Raw genomic sequence first — 19888 nt, 5'->3', positions numbered from 1 at the left:
TATATTTCATACCAGGCTGCTCAAATAAACTGCAGTTAACACAAGCTGAGGACAGTGAAAGCAGCACATTACCAAATTAAACATATTATCAGCAAAGTGATTATGGAGGATGTTCCACAGTATCACCTCCATCTCTTCATTTCATGTGCGCTCTAACAGCTGCCCTGGCTCGACTTCACTTACCACTGCTTGAACAGTGCTCGTGTGTTTTCTTCTTCCTAGAAGCAAACATCTCATCGGTTTTCAAAGCGGCTTAGCCGTGCTTTTTGGTTATGTAAAGGCTTTGCCTCGGCCTTGATGTCTAGACGGGAGGCATCACACTGAATCAGCAGCAGTGAAAGGAGGTACAGAGAGCTGAAATCTGCACCTTCAGAACATTTAGACACATTCACAGTGCAAAGAAAGCTGTTTAAAGCACTTAGAGTGCTATTTTATCTATCAAAAAAGACGATAACTGGTGTGGGTTTCTTCTCTGCAGGTTTGTAATTGAATGTGCTGCCTGTTTTGAAGGAGAGCCAGAGCTTGCTTCCCAATCCAGTGTTTGAAGGACTATTAGGGCCAGAGATAAAGAGGTTAATTAGTCGTGTCATCCTTGTATAGGCTTTTCCTCTCTCAGAACAAACACTTCTCCTTGTTCAATTCACTAAGCTAATCCATCGCCCTCCTGACAGGATTTCAACCTTATTTCCTGCTCACATTGATTGCAATTAATTAGGAAAATAAAATGCACTTAGTTCATTAACATGCTGTTTTTTAATTGTTGGAGCTCTGCAGGAAACCTCCATTGCTCTGATGTGATTGTCCTCCTGAGTGATCTCTCATGTTATTGATGGATGCTTTTTAATCGCTCACAGCCAAGCATTGCAGCAGAGCGGGAGAGGAGATGTGTGTGTGTGTGTGTGTGTGTGTGTGTGGTGGGGGGGTTGTTTAAATCACCATCTGTTGAGCACCCCGTCCCAAGCCCATTCATCTTTGTCCCTGCTCACCCAGGCCGCTGGAAAATGGGACACAGTCAATAACCTAAAATCAATCATGCACCCGTTGACGAGGTGGAATTATGAATTCTCACCCTCGTCAGGCAGCAGAAGCCGCAGACTCTCAACTTTTCTCACATGTGACCAGATGGTCCAAGAACAATAGACAGTGGCATGAAGATGAGGTGGTCAAGCCAGATCTCTGACATGAAGTCTGACAAATAAATCTGTTTCTGTTAAATTCATGCATGCAAATCAACCAGGAATCACATTTTCACACAGAATTCTGCCATAAACTAAGACTCTATTTGCCCCGTGTCTTGTGCTGGGCATCCTCGTGTGTGTGCACCCTGCTAAGGACGTGTTGTTGCTTGTGTCCTGCTCCAGTCTTTGCTGCAGGGGATTAGTCAGCTGCATTTATTTAAAGGTAGTGCAGAGGGAGCGCAGGAGCTCCGGTCAGTTTGCAAGTGTCAGATCTTGAAGATGCAGCGCATCTACATGCACAGCAATGAGCACTTTGAAGTCTTCACCACCGTCCTTGCTCCCCAAGGTGAGTGGGATCATATCTGCAGTGAAGTGTGGCGTAGCATGACATTATTTACACTGTTAGAGAAAGACGTCATATCAGTGTCCGATGATTAATAAATGATGAGGTAGATCTGTTGTTGTCTCTCCCTGTGGACTGTTCATTATGTGTTATATGCATTCGTTTAGAGAGATTCTGATGCACATTTGCAGCAACAAGAAAAATAATCAAACTAACATTTTTTGCTGATTCATTTCCACTCTCAATGGTTAACAGCGAGGTATCAATTCAGAGCTGAAGCTGAAAAGGCAAGTTAAAAACTCTCTTTAATCAATATTTTATCTAATATGCATGAATAAAAATGTATCATTTTCTGTATGCTGTTAATTTAATATCACGTAGGTCTAATCCTGCAGAAATATGAACACAAACAGGTCACTTTAAGTCCTTTACATTCTGTAGATTGATTGATATGTGTTTGACATTGATGTTATGTAAAATCAATTTTCTGTGGCTCCATTATAAATTCTAATTCTAGTCTAATTCCAAACATGCACCATATTTAGTAGGAACAGTTAATAAAAGGAGTCCCAGGTTTAGGGTTTCTATTTCACTGCCCAGCAGTTAATCTCAGAGTCCTAACACATAATCCTCTTCATTGGCTGAATCTGACGTGGAGTCTGCAGAGAACACACAGACAGTGAACGCATCTTTCACAGCACAACAAAGAATGCAACAAACAGTAGTTACAAATCTGTTATCTAAAATGCTGAGATTATAAATGCCTTCTGTGACTGTAATCCCCTCTCTGTCCATTAGATGGTAGCGGTGCACAGATACAGCCCCCACTGGCCGGACGAGCTGGAGCTGTCTCCGGGTGACGTCATCCTGGTTCTGTCCAAACATGAGGAGGAGAGGTGGTTTGGGCGGCTGCAGGACGGCCGGCGGGGCTACTTCCCCGCCTCCTGTGTGATGGAGCTGAGCCAGGTTGGTTGGCTGCCTGAATGAGCTCAGCAATGCAGCATTACTGGACGGTGTTGTTGCTGCAGCTAAATGTCAGAGGACAGATTGTACTTTCTATTCTGTTCTGTTCGTGCGTAGGATTTAAACCTCCATTGATACTTGCTAATAATCAATCACCTTCTTATGATGGTATATACTATTCAAGGATGTTTTCCCCATATTAAACTTTAGGTTTTGTTTTTGCATATTTTGTCATGAATATTTAAAGGGGAAGTCCACCAATTTTGCACACTAAGACCGGTACAGTCCCGTCGTCACGAGTGCTACTCAGCCCTAAACAGCTGTATAGTTTCTTCCAGTGCTCGAATTAAACAAAAAAACTCTAATTATGTCACAATGATGTCACCAGGGTTTCTCGTGTAAGTTTTTCCTACAAGCGCCAGTTGTAGCGTCAGAAATAAGTGGGATTTTACGGTGCTGGGATCGTCTAGTAAAATATTATTTGTTGCATTGTGGGAAATGTAGTATCCTATGTTTTCTTTTCAGCTTGATGATTTTGAGACTAAATATTCTTTCATTTGTGCTTTTCACAATAGCAAGAAAAGATTATATAGCGGTTAAAACATGTTCAACTCTACAATCAAACCGGACATTTTTGAACTGAAACACTTTTTCTCTCAGGTGTATATTCCTCCAAGAGCCATACGACGGAGTGTCTCTCTGAGGAGCTCCTCCTTCGATAATGACTCACGCTGTAAACAAGCAAAGTAAGTGTACAACTCCTCCAGCAGCCTTAACAACAAAAACACACGTCCCCCTCAACAAGTGCATCACACACATCATGCACACACACAGCACCCAGCAGCTGTTCCAACACCGAACCTCTACACATCCCCCCATCCCCAAATCCCATCCCTCTGCTCTCCGCCCAGCGCCCCTGAACAGGTGGCCCCTCTCAGTCCTCATTAGTCGACAAAGCACACTGATTACTAACCCCCCTAAACACACATGCATGCAGGCGCGCGCGCACGCACACACGCAAGCTAGTCAGTCCCCTCTCACTGCATCTGATTAATGTTGAAGATGAGCAGGAGGGAAAGGAAACGCTTTGTTGTCTTCAATCTTAAAGGAAATTGAGAATAATTGACATGTAATCAAAATATTATTGATGTTTCTATAATTAAAATTTAAATAACTTTTAACAAAGAAATTGATTTAATGTTGCAGAAAATATTATTTGATATTCTGCTGTATCTCTCACGAAGTAGGGGGCTTTTATTTTTGACAGCCTGCCTCTGAACTTTGCCCACACACTCGCATAAACACACACACACCACACAGAGCCCTCAGCACAGCTCCGTGCCTGTCTTGTCTGCTCGCGCTGGAATTTGGGTCATGAGGAATAAACAGCGCCTTTGTGTTTGTTATTTCCTCTTTGTCCCCCAGTGGACACATTCTGCAGGCGCTCAAGAGGGGGAGCCGAGGAGGAGGTGGAGGGGTGGGGCTGGATGGGGGCCAAGGCCAGAGCGAGGGCCCCTTCCTGGTGCGGAGGCCCCAGATCCCTTCAGCTCAGCCCGCTGTGGCCTCCCAACCTCAGACACACAGATCCCCGGGGCTGCTCCACAGGATCCTGTCCAAGTGCCGGAAAAAGAGTGAATGCCAGGGAGCCACCAACGGGGCCTTCGAGGGCGACTAAGAGGCGCTGCTCTTTGTGATAGAGGGCTGAGCTGGGTTCGCTTTGGTGGGAGAAAGTGGGTGAATTGAGGAAGTGAAAGAGGAAAAGTCCCGAATATCCTCATGTGGGCAGAAACTTAGTACCACATCAGGTGTTCTTGGCTTGGATTTTAGAAGCAAAGGGTTGAACGAGTGATGTCACAGAAGGTGTTTTGTCCTTTACAAATGAGGGGCTCTGCCTTATGTGACATCACTGATGGGGGGCGGGGCCGTAAGTGCAAAATGCCTGCACCTTTGAATGTATAGAGAGCTGCTATTTTCTGCCCTGTTTAGCCAAACTTGATCATGCTGTGATCGAATGCCAGGCTTATGCTTAGGAAAATAGATAACTCCAATCATTGCAATCTAGTGTGTAACATAGGAGCCACATGTAGCCTTATTCCACGACTTTAATGCTGCTACCCAAGAGAAATGTAACTTAAATGCTCATGTACATCTGTAAATATGTTTGTATTCCGCTGCTTAAAATGCAACTACCATTGTACATATAAAACCAGTAAACCCTTCCTGGCTAGCATCTTTTTATTTCCGTTGAAACCTGCTTCAGTGTATTACCTCATACTTCAGCTCCTGTCCATTTGCCTCTGTAACCGGGCCTCTCTCCTCTTTAACAGTCCTGCAGGGAAAAAACTCTCTGAAGCGAGAGGAAGTGTGATTGAATCCTGCTCAAAGCCTCGCCAAAGGAGCGGGGGATTGTGCCGGTTGCCCCCGCAACGCCAAAGCAGCTCTCAGATGTCGCATGTAGCTGTCTCCTTCTTCTTCTGTGGTGCCTCCCAGCATGTCCACGTAGCAGGGTCTCGGTAGGGTGGGCCGTAGATTACCTCGCTGCAGAGGACACAAAAAAGCAAACCTAATCCTAACCTTGGCCTTGACCTCCGTGAGAGAAACACACTCCTCCTCCTTCTCCCCCCTCCGTTTGATATTCACTGTTGTATAATCCTTTGTAATGAAGGCAGTAGGAGGCAGTCACTCTGGGGCCAGTGTTTGGGCGGCATGTCTTGCAAGGGGAAGGGTGTAAATGTTACAAAGAGAGATAGAGTCACTGGTCCTCTGAGTACACTCTGATTCATGTGGAGAATATGTGAGAGAGCCTTTCTGCTGCCGTTCCTCTCGCAGCTTATCTTAAGCTTTGACTCTCACTTTTTGCAAGAGGGCGGAATATCTGCAAATATTGGAAGTTTGCATTCAAATTTTGACCTTTGATTAAACTACTCACTTATGGATGGTTGGAGGTAACTCATTCATATTCAGATCAGGTCACACTTCTGGAAGTTATTTCGTTTCATAAAATTGCACACCCCCAGTCCAGAGTGAGCCTGACTGACCTCACAGGGTGATGACACACACTCAAGTGGAAACAGTGACCTATATAGGGCGGAAAGGCCAGGGTCCAATTTTAAAACACACACACACTCACACTCCCAGGGATGTGGACTCTCCCGCCTAAAAGTGTCCTGCCCTCGCTGTGTTGTGCTGGGTGTCTTCAGGGGGCGATGAGGGGGAGGAGAGGGGGAGGAGGGGTAGCAGGGTGCCTGCCAGATGACTGCTCTGTCAGCCCAATAATGGGCTGCCATCTGCTGTCTAGCATACACAAAGGCAAACAGTGTGTGTGTGTGTGTGTTAGAGAGTTTGTGCTCTCTCTTTTGGGTGTATGCTCAGAGGAAGAAGGCAGGTCAGACGCCTGCAGGATCTGTTTCATGTCTTCAGTGTACAAGGTAGACACAAAAATGAACACAAACATACACACACACACACACACACACACACACACACACACACACTTTACTCAGTTCATTAAAGGCTGAGTCAATAACAGGAGAAATAGTGGATGGTGATAAAAATGGGTGCACACTATGGCATGTCATTAAAGCTGCAACGATCAATCGATTAACCGATTAACTGATTAATCGATGGAAAGATAATTAATAGGCAACTATTTTGATAATCGATGAGCCATTTTTTGAGCTGAGTTGAGTTGAAAACTGGCAACATATTTTGGTTACAGCTTCTTAATTGTGCAGATTTGCTGCTCATCTTGGTCATCATGACAGTAAAATCGTGATGAGCATTTTTTCCAACTTTCTGACGTATTACAGTCTAAACGATCAATCGATTAATCGTGAAAATAATCGGTCTTAATGTCAATAAGTCACTCTAATCTAAGAACTGCCTCCTTAAACACATGCACGAAGCATAAGGTGGAGGGGCCGCTGCCAATAACCAATTAAGTGGCAAAAGGTCCCTGACATCTTTCCGCTCTGAGTGCGGGTCACACAACAACAAAAGACCCTCTTGTAGGAGAACGAGAGCGAAGGGTGGACAGATTGATTAAGTGGACATGGCGTGCATGCGGCGCCCGTGTGTTTACGTGCACATTGTTTGTGTGCGTGTGCGCTGCTGCTCCGCCGGCATAAGGCAAGTCGTCACGTCCTCTGCCTCCCTCCATTTGGGGGGCAATTGAGTGAATGGGCCTGTAAAAACCAACAGCCCCGAGGACAAAGGAGCCCGGGGGCATTAAGTCATGGGTGAGTGGGCCCCTTTAGGGCCAGCAGCTGACCCTGTGGAGAGGCCTCTTGTTCTGATGGAGGGGGCTCGTGTCCCCTGGACCCCAGGCCAAGTTGACAGCATCCCAACATATACATACACACATGACAGGGGGTTCAGCTTGAACCTCTCTATCACTTTTAAACGCACAACTTAGACAAGTCACCTGCATGGCTGTCAGCTCCACCTGGTGAAAACAGGCAAAGGGAAAGATGGCGGATTAAGATTTACTTTTAAAAAAAAGCAGCGTTCAAGGAATCCGTTTGTTGGCAAGAGCTCAAGAGAATTGCTATGCCTGCTGTGAGCGTGTCAGAAAAACTGAAGGATCATCAGAAATCTTTATTATGTGGAAAACACCATGTAAGCTACTCTAATTTGTACAGGGGCGCCTGGCAGAGAGAGAAAGACCCGCTCGAATGCAAACAGAAAAATGCCACAGAAGTCATGCAGCATGTGCTTTTATTTTCCAACATTAAATACACGGTTACAAAGACAGTTGGCAGGATTTCTATGGTACCTTGGTTATGATTTCATGTCTGTAAATGCTACAAAAGACAGAGCGAGCTACATCTGTGATTCACCCTTCATTAAAAGTCCAGCATCTTGTGTATTGCTCATGCATAACTACAGTAGTATAAAACAGCTGCTATTACCTTGTATATGAATTCCCTCAAAACCTATGATGTTACATGGCCACATGTTAACACACAAACTTCACACATGGAATGTACAAACCAACAAACACACATTATGACACAAGTATATACAGATTAAACACAGCCGCCAGATTTCAAAATAAAAGCCTCGCGTGGATGTTAGTCGACCTTCTGTTTTAGAGTTGTTGCGTACTTCTGATCTTAATCTCCCTGACAAGATTCCCTTCTTATTCTCACTCCCATGCTTAATGCCGGATAATCCAGATTATAACTAATGCTGGATCCACTGATAACACAGAGGAGACCATTTATAGCTGTAGTGTTACTTCAGCAGATTATAGAGAGTTTTTTTCAGGAAGGTCAAAAACGACACCAGCCTGTTAAAAATGGAAGCACAGCGCAGAGTACAACCCACATTAGTGCATATTTACATCATATTTTGTTCTTAATAATAGTGTCAAATAATGAGTGAGCGTGTAAAGGATGGGGTTTTGTTTAAGGGCATTTCAGCAGGATACAAAGTCGTTCAAATTTTGTCTAAAAAAGGCGTCAAAGGAGTTAATTAAACGCACTTTTCTGCAGCCGAACAGGGAAAAAAAAGGACATTAAAAAAAAAATCAAGCAGCAACATCTTATTGTGAGCATTCATTAAAAAACGGGGAGACAACCATCTAACATAAAAACACAAACACACAAAAAATAAGGACAAGGAGCTACATCGTCAGAATGAACAAAAATTAAATGAGTAAAAAGTGCAATTTGTCTATGATTAGAGGTCGGAGATGGAGTCCTGCTACCTAACAGCGGAGAACACGAGTCCTATCTATATATTACAAGATGAAAGACTACACAAGGATTATCGGTGATAAGGAAAATAATTATTAAATTAGTGGCAGTGCATGTTCTTCTAACTCGGAGGAATGAAACTGAATGGTAGCCCGATCCTGATTTTGAAAGAGAAAAAACAATAAAATTCTTCAATAATTTCTCTTAAATGATTTGTTTTTTTAGAAATAAATAAATTAGTAGACATTAAATAAATAAAAACCTACAGCCTTCACATATAAAAGTAAATCCTTCTTGACCAAATGCTTCTTGAATGAAAACTGGTCACAGTGACCAAAGCAACGGTTGGCCGTTCAATCCTCTGCTACAGAGAGAGCTGCAAGTGAGGGTTTTTAGGCTGTTTTGTCAGCAAAGTTAAACTTCTTTAAAAACTCGTGGTGTCCGATTTATATTAAAATCTAAGCTTTAGAGCTGTCAGATAATAAATAAACAGAAATAAACATTAAGGTACCCTTCCACGTTTGAGGTTCTTACACATGTACATTGCAATGAAATACATTCAACCGATGTCTCGACGGACACTATGGCCTTGGAAAGGAAACGCTGCGTTGTTAAAAATAAAAATAAAAAGACACCATCACAAGTGCTATCCAGTTTGCCCTTAAAAACACTGCTCCTTTCTCAGCAGCAAAATCAACTCAGTAGTGCAATACTGACAGCTTCTTATCTCCTCCCTCAAACACTTCACATCGCCGCGGCAACGCAACACTGCTGCCGCAAAAAAACACACAACTGCATCTGTCTAATTTAAAAGCAATGGTTAAGTCTGTACTTTATGTGTTTAGTTAAAAACCCACGGTGTGTTTTTTTAAAAATACATGGTTGTCCGTTAAAAGCTAATAATTCTGCATGTACGTGGTTTTTATCTGATAACAGCAGAAGAAGCTGGAGGAGACACACGAGTAGCGTTATAAAATGTCCTTCAAACAATATATTAACAATATCAGAAGCAGACGCTGCTAGTTATAAACGCTATTACTAAAGCCTACTGTATGTGCAGGTTGTTTCAACATTACTGACTAGTGCAGAGAACGATTCTAGCCTTCTTTATATTTGTACAAATTGTTGCCAGGTATTCAAATGGAAGAAACTACCCGGGCAGTGACCGAGAAATGTGTTGCGATATAATACCAGCAGCCGTGAGTTTTGTGGGCGTCCTTGGCAGTGCATTTCTGCTTCGAAGGGGAAATAAAGTCATTTGTCTTCACTGGATTGTCTCTTACAGGTTTCAGTGGAGGTTTCAGTTGTCGGACGGGGTGTAGTAGTGTCGCTTTAAAGCACAAGGGCCCTCGAGGTAGAGCCGGACGTCGGGTACGGGTTCAGGTACTGACGGGCCTGTTCGGTCATGATCAGCTGATCCTCTGTCTTCCCATAAACCACTGCTTCCCACTCGCTCACCTGCAGGGAAGTCAAGCAGTGATTATCAATGGTATCAACATATGATCACCTTTTAAAGTAATAATCTCGAAGATTTTCATTTAAATAAATGTTAAGTTACTATCTATCGCCAAATGAGGTAACACAATGGTGACTGAGCCTATGGCCCACTGATGAAAGCCTTTGCATTTGCAGTATTACAGACTTGATGCCTGTGGCGACTTTGGTGGAAAAAATCACAAGCGGCGCCCAGTTAGTGACGCGTTTTCCGTCACCCAGCAGTGGTTGGTCTGCCAGAGAGGGTAGGCGGAGCTAAGCAGCTGCTTTTCCGCTTTCTGCAAGCGTTGCAAGTAAACAGTAATCTACTATGGCTGAACAAATAAAGAAAAGATCGATGACTACAGATACAACTTCAAAAATAGGTGAAAATCCAAAGAAAAAGAAACAAATTCGGCGCTCAGCTGAAGGCAAACAGTCTGAAAAGCAAAGCGACCGTCAGCGAGGAAAATTAAGAGTTACAACCGGAGCCAACCGTGGACGTATTGACGCATAGGTGTTGAGATTTGACCTCTAACAGCACTAAGGAGCAGGTGACAATGACAGCTCTTCACGTACCTGTACAGCTGGGCGTTTAGGAGCTTTGTGGGACGCAAGAAGCTTCTTCATCCGGGGGCTGGTAAAGCGATGAGGATGAACGGGGACTAATGAGAGCTCCTCTCGCCCAGAAGTCAAAGAACGGCTACTCTCCTCTTGCTCAGAGATTAGGTTGATGAGGGAGGAACTCGTTAGTAGACTTTCATCGGACACCTGCAATATAAGGTCCAATGAGTCGCTACACAAATAATACAAGAAATAATAATGCTGAACTTAAGTCTTACAAAGTCGTGGTTTAAAGGAAGCTCTACTATTACCAACAATTTCAAAGATGAACATTTTCCCACTACAACCACACCTCACTATTGTCAGCCACCCTTTAGCTTTTTGTGGTTACACGCTCTCCTTTTGTACACACCAGTGGTTGTCACTAAGTTTGCTTTGTCATCTAGTTACAGGATCTGAACCAGTGATTTCAAACCAGTCTGGTGACTCACTTGTGCGTTGTTGAGCTGCTCTTGGAAGAGTTGGACGTTCAGGCAGTCTTTCCCCCAGGGGTCCAGCACGAGAGACTTACGCACCTTCCTCGCCGGGCCATCGATCTGAAAACCAAAGGATTTGATTAAATACATATTTGTTCCTTAAGATAACAGAGAGAAGTTAAAGGATTTGAAGCAATAATTTTTGAGATTGGCGCCATAGCTGTGGAACAGCTCGTGGTTTCGCCCATTCTACAATCCTACAACACCCAGCATGCATTGTGCCCCTCCCTCAGAAAGGAACGGCCCAGCGAGAGACGCTGGAGTGAAATACTACAGTTTCGTTGCTGGCAATGGCTCAGAGCGGTACAGAATCTGAAATACGACCAGAATATACCGGTGGATCAGCTAGAAATTTTTCAGGTCTGCAGTCTACATTTAAAACCTGACGATTTTGAACGAGACGTGACATCAGAGGCGGGCGTTCGAGATTGAGGAAGTGTAGTTTAGTGAGTTCTCTGGCCTCCGCCAGATGACGCGTTTTATGTAGTCTGGCGGAGGTTTTCCAGGGCCCATTGGAGAAGCGGATTGCATCCTCCAAAGGCACACAGCCAAATTGCATTTTTTCCTACCATAATGGCATCAGCTCCCCATAATAGCATGACAGGACTGAGGTTAAAAATCAGCGCTGGCCCTTTAAGTGTATGATAATAATAGGGGCATGTGTGCATGTTACTCATACATTATGTTTCCATGCTCTGTAGTCTGGCTGCAGGTCCGCTCTGTTAAAGAAGTCGGCTCCGGTCTCTTGCTTCAGAACTTCTCGGATGTCTTCTTCAAGAAATGCCAACGGCTGCGGCTGAAAAACACAATCACACAGGTAAATATAACCACAAGATCATGCAACCATATTCTGCACAAAATAAGGGGATGACTTCTTACCTCCATCTTTAGGGGCCCGTGCATTTTCTCCTGGGCAGCCAGAGCATTTTTGAAAGGAGTCGGTGTCCTCGGCGTCGGAATCATGACAGTTTTACGGAATTTGGGTGTCCGTGAACTAGAAAGTTGACATTGAATATCATTCTCTCTTTCTACTGAATTACATTACATTATTTTTAGTGCTTTTATATATTTATTTACCCATCATTCTCTTTCTGGTGCTTAGGTGTTGTTTCTTTTTGAAGCGGCGTGTTGAGGAGACAACGTTGGCCACACACAGGAGTTGAGGTGAGGGCGGGGTTATCCAGGTTCAGGTGCTCCACCCCTGATATGTTGCAGAACTGGTGAAACACACAGACAGGCACATGCTTTATGCAACCTCAGTACATCAATTTAAAAAGGTAATAGTCTGCTGAGGTTGGAGGTGAGGGAGTGTGTGTGTCATTTACTCGTGACGGGGTGAACGGCAGCGACTTCGTGGGCGTTTTCTTGGGAGAATTTGAGATATTTTCCAAGAAGGCGGAGCAGCTCCTGTCGCACAAAGACGACCCCTCGCTCCTCTCTCTCCTCCTCTTCCTCCCTGCGGATGCCTGGGTGGGTTTGGATGAGTTGATAGGAGTCAGGGAGGCAACACTTTCCAGACCAAACGGAGCACAGTTCTTTTCACCATCAGACATGGCAGTCTGATTGTTGACCGTGTAGCCCACTGAATTGTCGATCGTCCTCTCTTGCAGGAGAGTGTTATACCCTGCCTGGTTGTGCCTGGGCGGCGTTTCTGTCTCTGACAAGTCGAAACTGGCCACGTCGCTCCATGCGACAGGGTCCTGCAGCGCAAAGCACATCTACAGTAGATATTTAATACATTCAGGAGTTTGTTCAACAACTTAACACTCAGATAATAAATGTGTTCTCTGTTGTTCTTCGGTTCACTCACTGAGTCAATGAGCTCCATGGTCTCTGCAAACTCCGGTATGGTCTGCAGGGTGGAGAGCACAGTGCTGGCCTCTACAGCCAGGAACTTGCTGGGGGAGACAGGAAGCTGTGGTGGAGGGCCCCTCCAGGATCGCCTCTCCGCTTGCTCCTCCAGGCTGCTGCTACTTGAAGTCAGCGTGTCATCTGAGACACTGTCGGACCAGGCTGAGTACTGCTCCAGGCTCTGAGGGGGGCGGGAGGAGAGGAGACAGGGGTTAGATCTCTGGATCCAGCAGCAGATTGGTGTCTGATTTAATGGTGTGAGGTCGGCAGATGTATCAAGCCAATCATCACCATTCAATCATTCAAGTCACTGACTGTGAAGGAGTACAAGAAGGGAGTGAGATGAATTGGAAAAGAGAGCAACAGGAGAGATAGAGGAGGGTGCTCGGTTCAAACTGCTGGCTGAGCGTGGGCATGGGGGTGAGAGGACTGGAGGGGAGGAAGAGAGGAGTGGGTTCATGTTTGGAGCTAGGTGATGGAGGGAGGATGAAGGGCGGCTTCCAAGCACAGCTTCAGGCCAGTCTGAATGAGTAGCGAGATGGGGAAGGTGGTTACTATAGCAACACTACAGCAGATCAAGGCTACAGACACACATACATGTGCGCCATTCTCGTTTTCCACACATATACACTGCAAAAAGTCCATCGCAATGAGTCAAATCTTGTTTCCTCAAAGCAGAGGAAAGTCCACGGAGGAGATGGAAGCGGGAATTTTGTATGAACAAGTGGAAAATTCAAACATTCCCCCTTTATCTCAATTTGATGTTGAGACTCATTGTTTGATCAGAAACTTTTTACAGTGTATGTAAGCTACAAACACACGCAGGCTCTGCTGACTAAGTATGCAAACACACATACGGAGTGTGTTCTTACACATGGACCTCTGCACTGCGCTTGTCGCTGGACTTCGTTCTCTGCTGACATAAGCAGCAGCTCAAGCTCCTTAATTCTTTGCTCTCTGTCAGGATCATCCAGGCAGGATGGCTGAAATAAAGAAAACGTCAGGGAGGAGGAGTCGAGAGGACAGGAGGAAAGGAAGAGGTTAAAAAAATACAGACAAAAAAACATTAACAAGCGAGTTTGAGATTTACTCCTGATTTGATCTGTTATTGAATGTGAGGTGAAATTAACAGGACGTTCAAGTGTTTAATTTGAAGTCCAGAGTTAGCAAACACAAGGAGAACTACAGATAGCCCGGAAAAATAAAGAATGTGACACAAGCATGCAAAGAAATACACAAAGACTCACCTGCATGAAGACTGAATTATCAGGAAGACTGTCCATCAAGTGTCCACTGTGAGGGTCATACGGATATCCCCCCATCTAAAATACAGAGAATCACAATTAAATACAAATGAAGTTAAGAACTTCAAACATCATGTAGTGTAGAGTCTGAAGGGTAAGTGGACCTGGTTGGGTCCCGGTAAAGGCAGGGGACTGCGATCGCAGTGCTGGGGCTCTGTAGGAGTCGGTGGACACGGCCTGTGGTGGCGCCTCTTCACTCCAGCGTGAGAAGAAGATAAACTTTTGCAGCCATCTTGCAGGTACCCCTCATGCTCCACCTTCCTCCTCATGGTGGAGTTCCAGTGGTTCTTGATGGAGTTGTCTGTCCTGTTGAAGAGAAGAGCGAGAACATTTAAGTACAGCTCTAACTGGAAGTGGAGACACAAAAGAGTAAGCATGAGATGATATTACCGTCCAGGAAGAAGCTTGGAGATCTCCGCCCAGCGGTTGCCGAGCCGTTTGTGGGCCTCATAGATGATTCGGTCTTCTTCCTGAGTCCATGAGGACTTCTTCACCTCTGGGTTAAGGTGGTTGTGCCACCGTTCACGACACTGCTTTCCGATTCTTCCCTGGAGGTGCTTGGCGATCACAGACCAACGCTTGGGGCCGTACTTATGCACCAGGTCAATAACCTGCACAAACATCAGCAAAAGAAGGAGAGTTAGAGTTTCAAGTCCGGAGTAAGAAAAGTAGATTCATTTTACTGCTGCATGTTCTGGTAGACTAAAGAAAGGCCATGATTGGATTCATTTACACTATAAACTCCACAGCAGCAGCGTTTAGAGAAAGCTTTGACTGCAGCAGAGCTTGTTTGGCTGTGTCTGTCAGGGCTTAAACACGTTGTGATGTCATTACTGGCAGCCCGTATTGTTATTGATAGGTCTGTTAGGATGCCAAGATGTTGGAGGAATGAGACACCATTCTTGGCATTCTTGACGAATTCTGGACCATTTAAGGAATGCTTTGTTCATGGCAGAGCTGGGGAAGATGTTACAGTTTGACTCTGTGCAGAGAAGGGCTGGGCTCTGAGCGAGTGACCTGGAAGGTCTGTGCTCTATTAGGGATGACGTAGTGGAGCAATTACTCTGCTAACAAGGGAAAAAAAGAAGCTAAGGCAGGCAAAGAAAGTTTTAGCGGGAAGCTGCTGGCGCATGTGTACAGCCCCTGTTAGCCTGAAGGTAAGAAACACATTGTGGCATTTGTGTTTGTATTGTCTTCTTTCACTTCGACTGAGCTGCTCTCTACACTCCCCGCAGCTTCCTTCTGTCTCCGCTATCATTTACCTATTTAGACACCCCTCTTTTTACGCAGAACAGGAAACTCCCGGCTCCTCTTACCTTCTGATCCTCCTCTTTTGTCCACGGTCCTTTCACCAGCTCCGGGTTGAGCACCTTCTGCCAGCGGTGCTGACACTGGCCATCTGTCCTCCCCTGTGACAGACACACACAAAACACAACGCCACCTCACAGTTACACCTACTCGTGGCAGCTGGAAACGCGGCTACCTTCAAAGTTAAAAACCTTTTATTGATTATTATGATAAAACTACATATATACTGGTATTTATACGTACTGGAAAGAAGTTAGCAATCAATTTCCAGGAGTCCGTTCCGTGCTGCTCTACAAGTTTTTTCAGCTTTTCATCCTAAAACAAAGAACAGACACAGAGAGTGAAAACACTTTTCTATCCACATTAACAAGCGGTCTACTTTTATTCTATTTTATTCCATCTATGATCATTAATATTGCTTTAAGCAGTGTGGAGCAGGAGCACACTTCAACATGTTTAAAATACATATCTAATGCAGTACAAGGATCACTTTCGCTCATTTTAATAACCTGCAAAACTCACCTCATCTCGGGACCACTTCACTTTGCACAGGGTCTTTTTATCTTTGCTGTTCTCTTTGCTCTCTGGGTCTGTGGAGTGCAGCTCTTCATCCTCATCATTGCTAGAAACACACGAGGAAAAGAGCGCACATTTTATTAATGGGGCCAAAGTAGAGCTCCTTATTAAGGTCACTGACTATTACAAGCAGTAGTTATGTGACTACTATAACTCATGGAGCTCGCTAATACAGACACTGGAATCAGTACCTTAGTTTCTAATTCGAATACTTACTTAAACAGCATCCTGATTAGTCATGATGAGTATATATGCTTATGCAAATGCAAACATGCAAAGCTATCCGCTTGCGTAAGATATCCTGGCGTTGCGCAAGCTTTAAAGTTAAGAGTAAACTATGGAAAGTTGCAAGAAGGTTTGCTATTAGAGTCTCAGCTTGGAGTAGATATTTAAAATTAATTTGTCATTTGGTTGGGTTGCTTCTTTCTGGCGTACATTATCAAAGAAGTGTGGAAAAAGATGCAAAAAAACTGGCAAGTTACCAATAAAGCTACCGAGAATAGTGCGCCTTGCGGTGAAGCACTATTAAGCAGGACAGGGAAATAAATACAAAACACGGATGGCACTTGGAGGAAGTTTTCAGTTATTCCAACAAGTCTAAAAGGGATTAAAGAACAGACACAATACTAAAGCACTGACTCTGACAACATTGCATTCAGAGTCAGACCTCTGCAAGCAACAATCAGATAGCTGAATATAAAGCGTATAATTGGTGGGTCTAAATATGAGACATAATAATAAGGAACCTCTTTTACAGATTTAGGAGACTTCCAGTTTTTGACAAGCCTTGGCAAGAGTAAAAACAAAAGACAGAAACTTGTAAGGCTGCATACAAGAACAAAAAATTCCTCTCTACTGACACAAGAAGTTGGCAGGTAGCACTGTACTTCTGTGTTCCCATAAAACTTGCTGCTGGGCAACACTTTCTTTGTGGTGGAGGAGAGGAGTTTAATAAATGGAGGATGAATTAAGCTATCTGTTCCAAAGAGCTGTTACCGCACAGCAGGCCTTTACACACACACAGGAGGGGAGATCAGGGTTCTCTCCATGTCTCGTATGAGACTCGGTGCATGAAAGGTTTTCTTCAGTGTCGAAGTTTGAAATTGAATTCTGCCGTGGCCCGATTCCCTCACTGGAGCAAAGAGAAGTGGGCGATTGAGTCTGGACCTGTGGCTGAACAGGAAGGAGGGGAGTGGGGAGGGCTGGAGGAGAGGGGCGATTCCACATAAACAGGCTCTTTCACCTCTGGAGGTGTGTGAGAGTGTGTGTGTCATTGAGATGGAGGAGGCGGTGCGCCGGGGTGTGGTCAGGGGACTGGCAAAGTACTAACGGTCCAGTTGTTCAAAAAGTTATAAAAAACAGGCTGACGTATGTAACCTCTTTGCATTTTGTTTAGCACATTATTTACCCACTTTTTCAATTATAAACAGTTAACAGGATTTTTGTTCCTCAGATCAAACCTTGAGCTGATCTAAAGTTCAAAATAAAAAGCCATCCATCTCTCTCCGGATTTGAACACAAGGAGGGGTGATGAGGATGAAACATAGACACTTAATACACAAGGCAATCGAGGCTATTTGGCAGCACAATAGCTGGAACTAACAATTAATTTCACTGTTGATCTCTTGATCACTTTAGTCCATGAAATGTTGAAAAATACAAAGCACAGGCCAATGTCACAGATTTTGTCCACCCAAACCCCCTCAAATGAATTCTTCAATAAGAGTTCATGAGAAAGGCTGAATATCTACACAATAAAATTCTGTGAAAAATTCTGCCATTTTTTTTATGTTAATATCGAAACTTGGCAACACTTGATTGCAATCATCCTTATTATTGTGCACCTGACTGTTTTTGACTGAATAATGAATAACCAGCATCATTTAACAGGCCTGTTTAACTTATCAAGTGTAATCACAAACCAACACATCTGTTGGTTCTCTCAGGTTCTATTTTAGGCCAGGGTTTTTGAAATTCAAAGAGGGGCTTAGGTGACTCTTGGGTACTTCCCCCCATTGCCTTTCTTCTGTCTCTCTTAACTGTGTTCAAATAAGGTCAAGTGACAACTTTGTTTTTTCCTGTTTAAATATTTTATCTTATCAGCTACTGTCTTTGTAATTGAGAAAAAAATAACCACTTAACAAGTTTTTTGTTTGCAGTTGCAGGCTGGGCGCAAAAAATATTATGCAGTCTATTCTGTCACTTTATTGTTCAAACAATATCCAGAAAACAAGAGTGTAAGTTAAGTTGTTCATTAAAAACATGTATTTATTGGAAGCTATATTTTTGTGTCTCGCATATTTTAAACCAATTATAGAAATTTTCCGGGAGAAATGCGTTAATTATAATTCTTAACATGTTTGGTATCCCCCATCAGCTAACCTCACCATTCATAAATCTCGTTTCGGTTTGACTGTGCAGGTGCACATGCAATGCACGTAATGCTGTCAAAGACATAACTTGCTGCAGAGTGAATGACCACACTGTATAACATGGACACTGATAACTAAACCCCTATTATCGTATTTTTTTACAAACTTAGGTACATAGATATACCGGGGACTGCGTAAAACAGCACTGTATTATTATTGTGTTGGCACTCACCTGCGTGGTTTCACGTTGTCCATGACAGTCGGCAGGATAGTTGAACCTTGTTAAAGACGAACCTGAGTTTGGCAGTTTTATAAAATCCCACGTTAAAAGATGTTTATCCATAGAAAACGCTGTCAGTCATCGCTGGTTCCTTCTGAGACGCGGCAGCATCTAGCTAGCACTGTTCGGCTAGCCAGTGAGCTAACTTAGTGTACAATCCATAACATTAGGCTCTAATTGTAAAAGCCTTATTCACTGTCGATAACATCTTTCCATAGAAAGGCGTAAATATGTCCTCTTGTTTTCTCTATTTTCTAAAAATGAAATATCGCAAAGAAAAAAGCCAATATTAACCAGAAGAGCCTAACACATTACTTTCATTCCCGGCTGTCCGGGCTGTTCCTATCTTATTTGTCTGTACCTCTATTTGGCATTATGATTTTTGTCCATCCCGCCGATTCTCGCGCCCAGCCCTCTGCACAGGCGGCCTCGTCTCTGATTGGTCAGAACTGAGGCAGTGCAAAGAGGAGTCGGTACTCGAAAGTGATTGGATGAAAAACGAGGAGAGGCTCGTGTGTGATTGGCTAGAAATGGGAAGTAGTTTAGTTTCACTGGTCAAATTTTGAGGAGGCGGGCGTTGTTAGATGACTGTACTGTCACCTTCTGCAGCAGAATGGATCTTTTCATCAAGGCGGTGGAGGCTCAAAGTGGGGTGTGGGGACTTTCAGAGGCCCATGAGGGGGTTTCAGAGGGTTCTCAGAGCCACAATTTTTAGAGGCAAGCGAGATGAAGCCAATATCAATTTTCATCCTCATAATCTACAATGCTCGGATGTTATTCTGTTGGAATAGTTAACTAAACATGTTAACAGCTCTACTTAACATAACAGATTGCTGATTTTATCAATATATATTGAAGGTCATGAAATCCACTTTAAACTGTGTTCCATGAGACCACTGCATTAAATTGACTTCATTATGGTGTTTTGTAAGACATAAGAATTATTATAACGATTATTATAACAATTGGATCATTTTTGGGGGGAAGACTGAGTCCGTGAATTTCATACAAAGGATAAAGAGAATACGTACAGCATTCAAACAAAATGATAGTACATTATTTCCTTTGGCTTTGACAGCGAGCTCTTGCATATCCACAGTAAATAATGCAGCCCCTTCAAAGAGTTTTGCTGACACCTTGTGGACAAAACTTGTACTGTTTTTGGTGTAATGCATGTAAAGCCCAAAATAAATATTTTCTTATTAGTTATGTCCTCTTAGCATTTCTACATATATAGTAATTTTAATCAATATATCACATTATCTCTGGTTATAATGCTTCTGTGTACTACTCTAAGCATAGGTCGACTCGCGACATACCCTTATAAGTACCGTAATGGGACCGTATGGATTTGAAAGTACCCATAAAGCTGAGATATAATTTCATACTTGTTACTTACAATTAATTAATCATTAATTTATACTGTCTCATTATTGTATAA

At 43.6% G+C, this 19888-nt stretch overlaps 1 protein-coding gene across 1 annotated transcript; it reads right to left on the bottom strand.

The window, feature by feature from the left end:
• Window positions 1-9304: 9304 nt before the first annotated feature.
• On the bottom strand, window positions 9305-18439 carry mybl1 (v-myb avian myeloblastosis viral oncogene homolog-like 1). Its single transcript, XM_069667687.1, has 16 exons — window positions 18400-18439; window positions 15742-15841; window positions 15463-15534; window positions 15228-15320; window positions 14302-14522; window positions 14016-14217; window positions 13855-13929; window positions 13480-13590; window positions 12567-12788; window positions 12082-12474; window positions 11834-11973; window positions 11636-11750; window positions 11436-11552; window positions 10712-10816; window positions 10236-10427; window positions 9305-9641 (listed from the first exon to the last, which is right to left on the bottom strand). The coding sequence occupies exons 1-16, from the start codon at window positions 18420-18422 to the stop codon at window positions 9516-9518; spliced, it is 2307 nt and encodes a 768-aa protein (XP_069523788.1). The 5' UTR covers window positions 18423-18439; the 3' UTR covers window positions 9305-9515.
• Between the last annotated feature and the right edge of the window lie 1449 nt (window positions 18440-19888).

This window comes from Semicossyphus pulcher, unplaced genomic scaffold, assembly GCF_022749685.1.
Source record: "Semicossyphus pulcher isolate SPU_LCO1_2020_fin unplaced genomic scaffold, fSemPul1.0.p SCAF_18, whole genome shotgun sequence".
Taxonomy (NCBI): domain Eukaryota; kingdom Metazoa; phylum Chordata; class Actinopteri; order Labriformes; family Labridae; genus Semicossyphus; species Semicossyphus pulcher.
Note: the sequence above shows the minus strand (reverse complement) of the source record. Positions and strands in the feature narration are given on the sequence as shown.

What these genes read in the sequence shown, in the direction of transcription:
- mybl1 (XM_069667687.1), bottom strand. Translation starts at nt 18,422, where the DNA reads ATGGACAACGTGAAACCACGCAG. An exon ending in CAAAAGAGGAGGATCAGAAG is followed by an intron (nt 14,523 to 15,227) that starts GTAAGAGGAGCC and finishes ATGTTTGTGCAG; the next exon opens with GTTATTGACCTGGTGCATAA. An exon ending in TGCCGTTCACCCCGTCACGA is followed by an intron (nt 11,974 to 12,081) that starts GTAAATGACACA and finishes GTGTTTCACCAG; the next exon opens with TTCTGCAACATATCAGGGGT.